This window comes from Heptranchias perlo, chromosome 27 (assembly GCF_035084215.1).
Source record: "Heptranchias perlo isolate sHepPer1 chromosome 27, sHepPer1.hap1, whole genome shotgun sequence".
Taxonomy (NCBI): domain Eukaryota; kingdom Metazoa; phylum Chordata; class Chondrichthyes; order Hexanchiformes; family Hexanchidae; genus Heptranchias; species Heptranchias perlo.
The window spans coordinates 37,055,303-37,068,921 of record NC_090351.1 but is presented as its reverse complement, the minus strand read 5'-3'; the positions used below and the strand labels follow the sequence as shown (position 1 = coordinate 37,068,921).

At 46.0% G+C, this 13,619-nt stretch overlaps 1 protein-coding gene across 1 annotated transcript in view; it reads right to left on the bottom strand.

The window, feature by feature from the left end:
- Positions 1 to 247: 247 nt before the first annotated feature.
- Positions 248 to 13,619, bottom strand: part of LOC137344595 (cyclin-dependent kinase 18-like) — a 73,074-nt gene continuing 59,702 nt past the window's right edge. Inside the window, exons 14-16 of the mRNA XM_068007671.1 lie at positions 10,882 to 10,972; positions 6,853 to 6,930; positions 248 to 3,391 (exon numbers count right to left, since the gene is read on the bottom strand). Coding sequence (XP_067863772.1) covers positions 3,354 to 3,391; positions 6,853 to 6,930; positions 10,882 to 10,972 — 207 coding nt within the window. The 3' untranslated portion in view covers positions 248 to 3,353. The remainder of the gene's footprint in view (positions 3,392 to 6,852; positions 6,931 to 10,881; positions 10,973 to 13,619) is intronic.

Below are 13,619 nucleotides of genomic sequence, written 5' to 3'. Positions count from 1 at the left end.
CCCCCGACCTCCGATCTTCCCGAATCCCCCCTCGCCGGCCTCCGATCCCCACAACCTCCGAGTCCCCCATGACCTGGTCCTCACTTATCTGAGGGCCGCTGTGGCCTGACCGTCATCTGTTCTTCGCCGGCTGGCTTGCCAGCTTAATGGAAGCGAGGCCCAAGGCCCAATATCGAGGGAGCCTAAGGCCTCACCATTGAGGCGTAGAGACTGGACCCTGCCCCCCTTCCCTGCCCCCTCCCCCCACTCGCCCAAAAGTGGTCGCGCCTGAATTTCCACCCCAGCCTTTTTATTAACACCCACTTTTTCACAAACAAAACCAAGTACATGAAAGGACTGAGTAAGAATCTAGTTATCCCCTTTTACAATTGCATAACTCTTTGGATCATTATGAAAAACATTTGTTTTATGTAAACCTTCTAGTAACAAAAATCCCTGTTCATTATTCTCTCCAAGGGTTGGGGTGGTGTGAAGGGAGGGGGAGGGGGGGAAGATTTGCTCCGGTCATTTTGTGCGGTAAAATTCTAAACACGACTCTTTCTGAATTCCGTTTACATTGTCGCGACACACAATCCTTCCCCTCTTACTTACCCTCTGCAGAGGTAGCAAGCAAAACAACATCAAGCCATGGTGGTAAAAGCACGCTGATAAACCGCCCCCCCCCCCCAAAAAAAAACACCCAAAATAGTTGCTCTCAGTCCGTGGGAAAGGTTCACTTTGAAACTTGGCCACAAGTGTGAAATCATTTAAAAAAATTTATCAATGGCAGGGATTCGGTATTGGAGGAATGATTGACGCATTAAATAGAAATTGTTTGAAGCTCGGAGTTTTCCTATGAAGTGAAACTTTTAGTTCAATTGCTGAATATAACATGTAGACGTTTAATCTATTGACCTCAATACCTGCCAGAGTCAACAGGGCAACATTCAAAGTTTGGTGGCAGGGGAAGGGGGAAGAGAAAAAAGAAAGAACTTGCATTTATATAGCGCCTTTCGCAACCTCAGGACGTCCCATAGCGCTTTACAGCCAATGAAGAACTTTTGAAGTGTAGTCACTGTTGTAATGTAGGGAAACGCAGCAGCCAATTTGTGCACAGCAAGATCCCACAAACAGTAATGAGATAAATGACCAGATAATCTGATGTTGGTTGAGGGATAAATATTGGCCAGGACAATGGGGAGAACTCAGCTGCTCTTCAAATTAGTGCCGTGCGATCTTATACGTCTCATACGAAAGACAGATTTAACGTCTCATCTCAAATAAGGGTCAAGGAAGGCCATCGAAACGCAGAGAAGCGATCAGTCTCCATTCACACGTATCATAACGAGAAGTTAGGATAGCCTCATAGAGTCAGTGGTAAGGCATTGGGGCATTCCAAATATACTCCTCTCTTGAATACAGAAAATGGATCTGACTCTATGTTAGTAATGCTATCTATATGACATTGTTTTAATCATTGTCATTTGAAATTCAGATTCTCTCCCATTACTTTCCCAGGAACAAGTTTGGCAAACAGGAATTGATAGTGCACTTTAAATCAGGGGTGTACGGGGGCTCACTATACCAGGATAAACTGTTAACCAGCTCAAAGAGTCTTCTGTCAAAGCACGTATGACAGACACCCTAGTTTCGAAGCTAGTGTTGGCGATACTAGTGGGCAGCGTGCATCAGTGTGACGTTCCCCTGTCCCAGGCGTTGGGTGCTGACCTCTTTGCTTTAAAATAGGAAAACATCTGCACTTAAAACAGCAGAGAGAGGACCATCGCACGGGAGTGTTAGCGGGCCGACTCCCCGATCGACCTCTGAGGACTGGCCTCCACAGGTGGTGACCCGGCTAATTGCCATTTGGTGGGCGGAATCTCAGGGGCTGACGGGAGTCGGCCGTAAAGTGTTCAAGATATCGTAAAAAAGTGACTTCTAGGATCCTTAGCCCAGAACTCACACAGACTTTCTTCTTTTTGAAAAAAACAGCTCCCATTACAAACTGGATCAATGGTGTAATCTTTTAGTGTTCCTAATTCTAACTCTGGTATGGGCCGGCGCAGATAAGCAGTTGGCGTCCAGTGAGTTAGCCATAACCCACCTCACAATTTAATAATTGTTTTGTTTTTACTAACAGTCCCACAAACACTGATATTTCTTTGCTCAAAGTCAGACCAATCGCTGTCAAAAAACTGTCACACAAGTAGCTTGTCCGATTGAAATGATCTTTTTCTGAAATGAGTTGGCTTGTTTTTCCCCTCCCCCATTTCGGCCTTTCTACTCGACGCTGCCTCCCTGCGCAAGACTGCCGCTACTTTGCCATGTGCCACTGCTGCTCTGTGTTCTACCAGCAGGAGCCCTCCCTTGCTGTCGGTCATGTTGGCCTCTCACAGTTTCCGCTTTCACCTCTGCGCTGGGAGGATGTGAGGGATCGCAACAGGGAGCCCGGCCAAGAATTAAGCACGGACATCCCAAGTGTAGCCAGCGCACCGCTCTGAGAACAGAAATAAAGATCTGATCCTGCTATAAGCCTGTGCCCTCTGATCCTGCTATGAACCTGTGCCCTCTGATCCTGCTATGAACCTGTGCCCTCTGATCCTGCTATGATCCTGTGCCCTCTGATCCTGCTATGATCCTGTGCCCTCTGATCCTGCTATGAACCTGCGCCCCCTGATCCTGCTATGATCCTGTGCCCTCTGATCCTGTTATGAACCTGTGCCCTCTGATCCTGCTATGAACCTATACCCTCTGGGCCAATTGAACAGATGCACACTTGTTTTTATTGTGCAATTTTGAGGGAAAATAATTACCAGCTGAATTCTTCTGTCCCTGCAGAGGTGGGGGAGAAGTTTAATGTCAATGCTGCCTAGTCCTAAACTGATGGGAATTCAACGCAGGAGCTAATCTGCTATGTTAGGATAGGGTATTGGAGCATGGAGCAGACTCCTCACCATCGTGAGATGTCGTAACTGGCACGTTTATAACTGGGCATTGTGGCAATTAAGCCAGTTTATGACAAAAGGGCAGATTAAGTAAGACATTAGGGTTGAGCTCAAATATCTTCAGTAGGTATGAAGGGAAATGGAGCTAAGGTGGGTAGATGGCGTTGAGATACAGATCAGCCATGATCTAATTGAATGGCAGAACAGGCACGAGGGGCTGAATGGCCTCCTCCTGTTCCTATGTTCCTAGTGATTTTGTTCGATGGCATCACATTTTGATGATGCCGATCTAAGGCAGCCATATTTTTGCTTGACTGGCGATCCCCATCTGGGCCCCATACACACTGAAATATGAAGCTTCGCCATCAGATACGGCCAGGAGCTGTTCTTCCTTCGTAATGTGGGGAGTATGCGATCGCATGGACCCATCTAGAATAGGACACTTTGTCTTCGATTCTTCCCCCTCGCTGGAAAATGGAAAACCAGCGGTTAGATCTTTTGATAAATCCCTTTAATTCATTACATTCATCATTTTTCTTCTTCAGAAGTACAATTTCAAAACCTGCGGTCGGCATGAAATTGGGGGGGGATGTATTTAATACAAAGGGAGCATATGTAAAAATGCAAGAAGACATTAATAAACTTGCAGAATGAGCGTGTAATTGGCAAATGAATTTCAATATAGATGAGTTTGAGGTGGTGCATTTTGGTAGGAAGAAAAAGGAGGCCACACATTGCTTGGATAATAAGAGTCTAAATGGGATAGAGGAGCAGAGGGATCTCGGGGTACAGATACACAAATCACTAAAGGTAGCGACGCAGGTTAATAAGGCTATAAAAAAGACAAACAAAGCGCTGGGGTTCACTTCTAGAGGGATAGAATAGATAAGCAGAGAAGTTATGTTAAACTTGTATAGAGCCTTGGTTAGACCACAGTTCTGGTCTCCATTTTACAAAAAGGATATAGAGGCATTGCAAAAGGTGCAAAAAAGATTCACAAGGGTGTTATCTGAACTGAGAGGATATACTTATCAGGAAAGCCTAAACAAGATGGGGCTCTTTTCACTAGAAAATTCGACTGGATGGGCTAAAAATTGATAAAGAGGAGGTACTAGAAAGGCTAGCTGTACTTAAAGTAGATAAGTTACCCGTTCCGGATGGGATGCTGAGGGAAGTAAAGGTGGAAATTGCGGAGGAACCGGCCATAATCTTCCAAACATCCTTAGATACGGGGGTGGTGCCAGAGGACTGGAGAATTGCAAATGTTACACCCTTGTTCAAAAAAAGGGTGTAAGGATTAAACCAGCAACTACAGGCCAGTCAATTTAACCTCAGTGATGGGGAAGCTTTTAGAAACGATAATCCGGGACAAAATTAACAGTCACTTAGACAAATGTGGATTAATTAAGGAAAGCCAGCACGGATTTGTTAAAGGCAAATCGTGTTTAACTAACCTGATTGAGTTTTTTAATGAGGTAACAGAGAGGGTCGATGAGGGCAATGCGGTTGATGTGGTTTATGTGGACTTCCAAAAAGCGTTTGATAAAGTGCCACGTAATAGGCTTGTCAGCAAAGTTGAAGCCCTTGGAATAAAAGGGGCAGTGGCAGCATGGATACGAAATTGGCTAAGTGACAGGAAACAGAGAGTAGTGGTGAACGGTTGTTTTTCGGACTGGGGAAGGTGTACAGTGATGTTCTCCAGGGGTCGGTACTAGGACCACTGCTTTTCTTGATATGCATTAGTGACTTGGACTTGGGTGTACAGGGCATAATTACAAAATTTGCAGATGACACAAAACTTGGAAGTGTAGTGAACAGTGAGGAGGACAGTGATAGACTTCAAGAGAACATACACAGGCTGGTGGAATGGGCGGACACGTGGCAGATGAAATTTAATGCAAAGAAGCGTGAAGTGATACATTTTGGTAGGAAGAACAAGAAGAGGAAATATATACTAAAGGGTACAATTCTAAATGGGGTGCAGGAACAGAGAGACCTGGGGGTATATGTGCACAGGTCATTGAAGGTGACAGGGCAGGTTGAAAAAGTGGTTAAAAAAGCATATGGGCTCTTGGGCTTTATTAATAGAGGCATAGAGTACAAAAGCAAGGAGGTTATGATGAACCTTTACAAAACACTTGTTCGGCCACAACTGGAGTATTGTGTCCAATTCTGGGCACCGCACTTTAGGAAGGATGTAAAGGCCTTAGAGAGGGTGCAGAAAAGATTTACTAGAATGGTTCCAGGGATGAGGGACTTCAGTTACGTGGATAGACTGGAGAAGCTGGGGTTGTTCGTCTTAGAGCAGAGAAGGTTGAGAGGAAATTTGACAGAGGTGTTCAAAATCATGAGGGGTCTAAACAGAGCAGAGAGAGAGAAACCGTTCCCAGGGTCGAGAACCAGAGGACACAGATTAAAAGCGATTGGCAAAAGAACCAAAGGCGATGTGAGGATAAACTTTTTTACACAGCGAGTGGTTATGATCTGGAATGCGCTGCCTGAAAGGGTGGGGGAGGCAGATTCAATCGTGGCTTTCAAAAGGGAATTGGATAAATACTTGAAGGGAAAACATTTGCAGGGCCAAGGGGAAAAGGCGGGGGAGTGGGATTGCTGGATTGCTCTTGCAGAGATCCAGCATGGACTCGACGGGCCGAATGGCCTCCTTCCGTGCTGTAACCATTCTATGATTCTATGATTCTACGGCTGAGGGGTGACCTGATAGAAGTCTTTAAGATAATGAAAGGGTTTGATAGGGTAGATGTAGAGAAAATGTTTCCACTTGCGGGGGAATCCAAAACTAGAGATCATAAATATAAGATAGTCACTAATAAATCCAACAGGGGATTCAGGAGAAACTTCTTCACCCTAGAGAGTGGTAAGAACGTGGAACTCGCTACCACAAGGGGTAGTTGAGGCGAATAGCATAGATGCATTTAAGGGGAAGCTAAATAAACACATGAAGGAGAAAGCAATAGAAGGATATGCTGATAGGGTGAGATGATGTAGGGAGGGAGGAGGCTCATGTGGAGCATAAACATTGGCATAGACCAGTTGGGACAAATGGCCTGTTTCTGTGCTGTAAACCTGTAACTCAGTGTTAGCTCCACATAGAGGAGGGGGGGTGGTGCTGAGTGAATCATCTTCTGCAAGGGGCAGGAGAAGGTTGCAACCTTGGCTGTCTCCACAGGTCCATACAACAACAACAACTTGCATTTATATAGCGCCTTTAACAAAGTAAAAACGTCCCCAAGGCACTTCACAGGAGCATTAATCAAACAAAATTTGACTCTTAGGAGGGGCGAGGCCATGGAGTGATTTGATAACAAGGATGAGAATTTTAAAAATCGAAGCATTCCTGGACCGGGAGCCATTTTAGGTCAGCTAGCACAGGGACGATGGGTGAACAGGACTTGGTGCGAGTTAGGATACGGGCAGCAGAGTTTTGGATGAGCTCAAGTTTACGGAGCGTGCAAAGTGGGTGGCCGGACAGGAGAGCATTGGAATAGTCAAGTCCAGAAGTAATGAAGGCATGAACGAGGGTTTCAGCAGCAGAAGAGCTGAGGCGGGACGGAGACGGGCGATGTTACGGGGGTGGAAGCAGGTGGCCTTGGTGATGGAGAGGCTGTGGGGTCGGAAACTTAGCCTCTGACAGTGGCCAGGGAGAGGGATGGAGTCGGTGGCTAGGGAACGGAGTTTGTGGCAGGGACTGAGGAAAATGGAATGGACTCCCAGTTACACAGGACACCTTGATCCCAGTTACTCAGGGCAAACCCCAAGCCTGTGCTACACAGCTCCAGTGATAAGTGGCTTTATTCAGACTGAATCACTGCACTTTTCTTCACTAATGGATGTAATAAACGTATTGATGAATTTTCTTTTCCCCTCAGTGTGGACTATTTCACCGGGCTGGTATCTCGGTCGAACTTACCGGATTGGGGATATGAAGAACCTCGGTAGCCAGGGTCCTTCTGCAATTGGATTTCTTTCAAAGTAAAAATACTGATATCTGCACGGAAGGAAATAGAGGAGAAATCAGGCATGAGAATTTGAATCAGTGACACGTGGCTAAAGCTTATTTTGTACTGTCGGACACTTTGCATAAAGTCCTCTGGCTAAAACAAGAGGTAGTACATCAGCAGGGTCATTCCCAGGTGTTCACCAAACAGGGGACCTTGGTGTCCCCTTAGGTACCATGTGGGTTAGTTATATAGAATTACGTAGCATTTACAGAGCAGATACAGGCCATTCGGTGTTTATACTCCTCACGAGGCTCCTCCCACTCTATTTACTTCATCTCACCCTATCAGCATATCCTTCTATTCCTTTCTCCCTCATGTACTTATCCAGCTTCCCCTTAAATGCACCTCAACCACTCCACATGGTAGCGAGTCCCACATTCTCATCATTCTGTGAGTAAAGAAGTTTCCCCCGAAATGAAACTTTTCCTAATCTCTCTCCTCACTCTCTCAGTGATAATTTTATATTGATGACCTCTTCTCACTGACTCCCCAAGCAGAGGAAATAATCTGTCATCCTATCAACACTTCTCGTAATTTTAGAAACCTCTATTAAATCTCCTCTTAGCCGTCTCTGCTCCAGTGGAAATAGTCCCAGTATCTCAAGCCTCTACTCATAACTATCAATTTTGTTGGCCAGGGGTTGCAGAAACTACTGAGATTCCGAACTGCTGACACACAGGCAAAAGCAACTTTTGAACTGAAGTAACCTGAGTTCAGTCGCTGGCCTGAGCTGGCTGGAACCGGTTTGAATTAGCTAAGTTTTGTGAAAGACAAAGGAGATGTGATAAGACACAAGTCCTTATTTATAAAAGGAGTAATGAGGTAATGCTACCTAAGTCCTTGGGACAGAGCCAATGAGGAGAAGACACAGACTAGGCGAGCAAGCCTAAACCAACGGGAGAGAGAGAGACAGCACAGCTTGAAGAGATAAGATTCGGAATAAGAATGAAGAATCTCGGGCGTGGAGCCAGAGAGAAGACTCCGGAGACCAACCATCGCGGAAGTGGAAGAACCTATGTCAGGGACGTAGAGATGACGTCGAAAGAGGGAGAGAACGGAACGCCTGGCCAGCGTTAGCTCTCCTTTTCAAGTATTATCCTTTATATTCTGTGACCACTCAGGGAGTGTCAGAGAAACCTAGTGGGTGTGCGTTTAGATTCTAGTTTGGGTCTAAAACTGTATAACCTGGCGCAAACCGCATGTCTATATCTAACCAGACGTATAGCGTTCAGATCCTAGTTTGGGTATAAAACTGTATAACCTGGTGCAAACTGCATGTCTATATCTAACCAGACGTATAAGCTATATGTATATGATCGAACGACGTGAATAAAGCAAATTGAGAGTTAAATAGAATTGACTCTTCTCCTCTTTGTACTAAGCCAATAACCGTAACCAGTGACCTCCGGTCAACACTTTCTTTCCCTGGTATCACTGTTTGCTCTCTAAGGCTTTAATGCTCTTTCTATAATGGGGTGCTGAAACTGCACACAGTACTCTAACTGTGGCCTAACCAGTGACACCGCTGTGTCAGCCGATGAGTTGGAGGCTGGGGTGGGCCTTGTGGTTTTAGTTTACAGGGTCTCCGAACTCGTGACCGAAACTACAGTAAAGTCTCCCGATTACAGCGGGATTATTTCTCTGGCAAAACGCAGTGAGTGGAGGATAGTTTCATAATACAAATGATCTGCGTAAAATCAATCCCAGTGACTTACAACAGTGCGATCTCCAGGCGTGATTGACGGGGGAATTACCCAATCATCTCCAACCTGGCCAGGACTTGCGCTGTCGCTATATATGCAGCTATTTATAAAACACAAAATGCTATGGGCCTTTTTGTTTAATAGCTTTATCTACCTGCAGTCGCCCTTTCAGGCAAATTAATAATGTATTTTGATCACCAAGTGGTGTTCCTTGACTTTGTGCGATCGTGTAAAATGGGTAATAGCGAATCGGCAGCCCCGTTTTACACGATCGCACAAATTAAAAATATGCCCCAGTGAATCTAAATAACGAGCGCCAGCAGGCTATTCGAACGTGGGAAGGCATCACAGCCTAGTCCGATTCATTCCCCGCCTGACTTGCACACTCGTGGGAGATAAGTGAAACTTGACACTTTGACCTCTTATCGTTGTTTAATGGTTTTGTGTCATGCGACGTTTTTTAAATGGTCCAAGCAGCCACATTTCGTCTATTTATGTGTATCTAAGAGGGAATGCAGACAGAACAGCAGAATGAGCTTAGCACCAATGGAAATGGTGGTTTGAACGTGCCATTATTCAAGTTTGAAGGGGGGGGAAGTGGGGGGGGAGAGGACTTTGAGTAAAAGCTTTGACATGTAACATGTTGATCTAAGCAGAACTGTTTAGTAATATTAAGCAGTGATATTTGCCAATTAGTAATTCTGGGTCCTCGTTATACAAATCGTACAGGACAGTCTGTCTATTTGGTATTGTAAGTAAAGGGGCTTTTGTATTCCAACTGCTTTTAAGCTTTAATTATAATCTGTATTAATTTTGCTCAAAGCAGTAGGGGTGATTTTCCGTGGGGGTTTCGGCCCGTCCTGTGTAATCTTGGCGGGAAAGGGGGTGCAGAAACACTGGGGGAATGGCGTAAACACCTATCAAGGCTGACTGAAAGACCCCCAAACCTTTACTGAGCAAATGATACCGGGGCTAAAAGATTTCAATTAAGAAGACAGGTTGCATAGACTGGGCTCGTATTCCCTTGAGTATAGAAGATTAAAGGGTGATCTGATTGAAGAGTTTAAGATGATTAAAGGATTTGATAGGGTAGATGGAGAGAAACTATTTCCTCTGGTGGAGGGAGTCCAGAACAAGGGGGCATAACCTTAAAATTAGAGCCAGGCTGTTCAGGGGTGATGTCAGGGAGCACTTCTTCACACAAAGGGGAGTGGAAATCTGAAACTCTCTCCCCCAAAAAGCTGTTGAGGCTGGGGGTCAATTGAAAATTTCAAAACTGAGATTTTTGTTAGACAAGGGTGTTAAGGGTTACAGAACCAAGGCAGGTAGATTGAATGGCGGAACAGGCTCGAGGGGCTGAATGGCTTCCTCCTGTTCCTATGTTCCTAAAAGGTAATCAGTCCTGGAGGGGATCGATCGGTTAGTTTAGATTTCTTTCCTTCAGAGCTGAAAGGCTTTAAACTTTTAAAATAAATCAGCGGCCACAGGGAACACCTTGGTCGCACTCTCGAGGAGCGTTTTTGGCCACGCCGGTCTCCGCTGCCAGGATGGGGCGGGGGCCGAGGGCAGGGGGGGGGGGGGGGGTGGGGGGCGGGGGAGGCTTTGGGCAAAGTCGCACTATAGACCGATCGCAAATTTTGTCCCTGTCATCCTCAGTATCGGTGCCTGTACATGTGTCGTGGATAGAGGGCGAACAGTCACTCAAGCTTGAAAAGAAAAACTTCCATTTATATAGCGTGTTTCACGACCTCAGGATTCCCCAAAGCGCTTCACAGCCAATGAAATACTTTTGAAGTGTAGTCACTGTTGTAATGTAGGAAACACGGCGGGCAATTTGCGCACAGCAAGATCCCACAAACAGCAGTGAGATAGATAATGACCAAATAAACTGTTTTTTGGTGATGTTGGTTGAGGATAAAAGTTCAGCAGGACACTAGGGAGAACTCCCCTGCTCTTTTTTGAAATAACGCCATGGGATCTTTTATATCCACCCAAGAGGGCAAGGTGTGGTCTAGGTTTAATGCCTCGTCCAAAAGACGGCACCCCCGACAGTGCAGCACTTCCTCAGTACTGCACTGGGAGTGACAGCCGACAGGTTGTGCTCAAGTCCCTCGAGTGGGACTTGAACCCATGACCTTTTGGCTCAGAGGAGAGAGTGCTGCCCACTTAGCGTTACATAGCGGGCAGCTTATCGGCAAAACACGGGGGCATTGCCTCGACTGAAAAGGAACTCACTGTCTGGTATGAAGTGGACTCTTTCTCCCAAGTTCTTGAAATAAGGGTGTTGGAGAGCAGACTCGGCTGAAATCCTCTTCTTGGCCTCGTACTGACAGAGAGAAATAAATTGAAATGTCAAACAGGGAACGTTAAGTCAGTTTCTGCTACAAAGCCCTTGCAATTGAACTTGCCACAACTTATGTCAAACAGGATAGTTCAAAAGGAAAAAGCAAGCCTTCAATTAAGTAAATCTGTTCCTAATATAATCTCGATTGTAAACTCTCTACAACATTCTGATTTCCATAAAGCAGGAGATGAAACCTCAATCCGGAGCAGACTGATCTGCTAAACTTTGCTGCTCTCCCAAGTTGCCAGTAATGCAGTTCTGTCGGTCTGTGGTATGGCAGCAAAGAACTTCTTTGTACACTGAGCATTTTCCAGCCGCGACTTCCCAGTTTTTCTTTTCCTTGCCTCGGAGTTTTGGAGCTCTGAAAGAGTCTCTGCGATCCTGCAGGGCTTGTGGCTGATCCGCCTTGTGCGACCCGGCCAAAACCACCAGACTGCGGTGTAAACGCTAAGATGTCACGTGGAGAGATTGGAGAAGCTGGGATTGTTCTCCTTTAGAGCAGAGAAGGTTAAGGGGAGATTTAATAGAGGCGTTCAAAATCATGAAGGGTTTGGATTGATTAGATAGGGAGAAACTTTTCACAGTGGCAGGAGGGTCAGTAACCAGAGGACACAGATTTAAGGTGATTTGCAAAAAAGCCAGAGGGGTGATGAGGAGACTGTTTTTTTACGCAGCGAGTTGTTATGATGTGGAATGCGCTGCCTGAAAGGGTGGTGGAAGCAGATTCAATAGTGACTCTCAAAAGGAAATTGGATACATACTTGGAAGGAGAAACATTTTCAGGGCTATTGGGGAAAGAGCAGGGGGAGTGAGACTAATTGGATAGCTTTTTCAAAGAGCCGGCACAGGCACCATGGGCCGAATGGCCTCCTTCTGTGCTGTAAGATTCAAAAGTGTGGGATTTGGTGCAAAGGTAAGCTTTTTAGTGCTGAATGGCAAGGAAGAGAAAGCCAATGGGATGAAAGTCGCTTCTCTCTTGTCCTGGCAAGATTCCAGTTTGTGGCCAGATTTCTTTTTCTCTGCTCATTAGGGCGTCTGGCATGTACAGAAACCCATCATGATGCTTACGAGTCTCCAAATCAAGCTACAGTGAAATCTAGACATTTCTATTTGTCCAATATAGAGTGAACAGTCTCTCCCGATAGGGATATCCACTCCACCCCCCTCCGCCCCCACTTACCTAAGTCCAGGCAGCTTAAGTGCAGGTTGGCAGAGCTATGGTTTAGGGACTGCAGCTAAATCCATGCAGTTTACAGTACAGAGTACTGCTGTTCATCCAGCTCAGACCATGCACCTCCTTTGGGACTGTCGTGCAGGGTTATCTGAATTTGAGTGGGAAGAATCGCAGCCCCCTTCCCCTCCCTGCGACAGGTCTACCCTTCCAAGTCCCATTTGTGAGGCAGGTGAGCTGGTCAATCATCAACACTGTCCCGAAGCACTGCAGATCTCCATGATTCAGGGATCCGATTACCAATCTACCACTGAAAGTTGACTTGAGTCCAGATTTCCATTGGCAGGCATGTCATTTCTGGAAACACTTTGAGCTCGAAATGAGACTTCCCAATCCCTCAAAGAGGTTCAAGCCAGACGGAACAATGGCCTCAGAGTGGCCACACGGAAACCAACTGTATTTACTCTATAGCTTTTTAGGTAATTTCCTCTCTGGCACCCAGCCCTGTACTGATTGTTGACGAAACACACAATACGATTGGTTAACTACATCCATAAGTCAAGACACGGAAGTCACTGCTTGCATGGCTCAGTACGAAAGTGCTATTGAAGGCCGAGTATAGGTATGGGCCCACAAAGCAGGTTTGGCTCCAATACCTCAACTTGCTGACTTTGAAGCCCACTGCAGCTCAGTTCCGATGAAAGGTCATCGACCTGTAACATTAACTCCGTTTCTCTCTCCACAGATGCTCCGTGTTTTTCAGCATTTTCTGTTTCTATTTCAAATTTCCAGCATCCGCAGTATTTTGCTTTTTGCAGAACTTCTCTGATTGGCTCCTCAGTATTCCCAGACCTCGATCAGACTTATCCTGTGGGCTTTATGTTTCTCGTTTCTCCTGTATTCTCCCTGCACTATCTTCAGGGAGATTTTACAAATTAGTGTTCTTGACCCAGATCATCGCACGATGCAAATGCAGCTCAGGAATTCAGGCACAGAAACCAGCTCACCCCGCATAATTTTCCATCTGGCCTCGACATCTGAGTTCTCAATATACATTCCAGTCATATAAAGCACTGCATCAGGAATAACACTGGAACATACTCTCCACTTGCCTGGATGAGTGCAGCTGCAACAACACTCAAGAAGCTTGACACCATCCAGGACAAAGCAGCCCGCTTGATTGGCACCCCATCCACCACCCTAAACATTCACTCCCACCGGCGCACAGTGGCTGCAGAGTGTACCATCCACAGGACGCACTGCAGCAACACGCCAAGGCTTCTTTGACAGCACCTCCCAAACCAGCGACCTCTACCACATAGAAGGACAAGGGCAGCAGGTGCATGGAAACACCACCACCTCCAAGTTCCCCTCCAAGTCACACACCATCCCGACTTGGACATATGTCGGCCGTTCCTTCATTGTCATTGGGTCAAAATCCTGGAACTCCCTAACAGA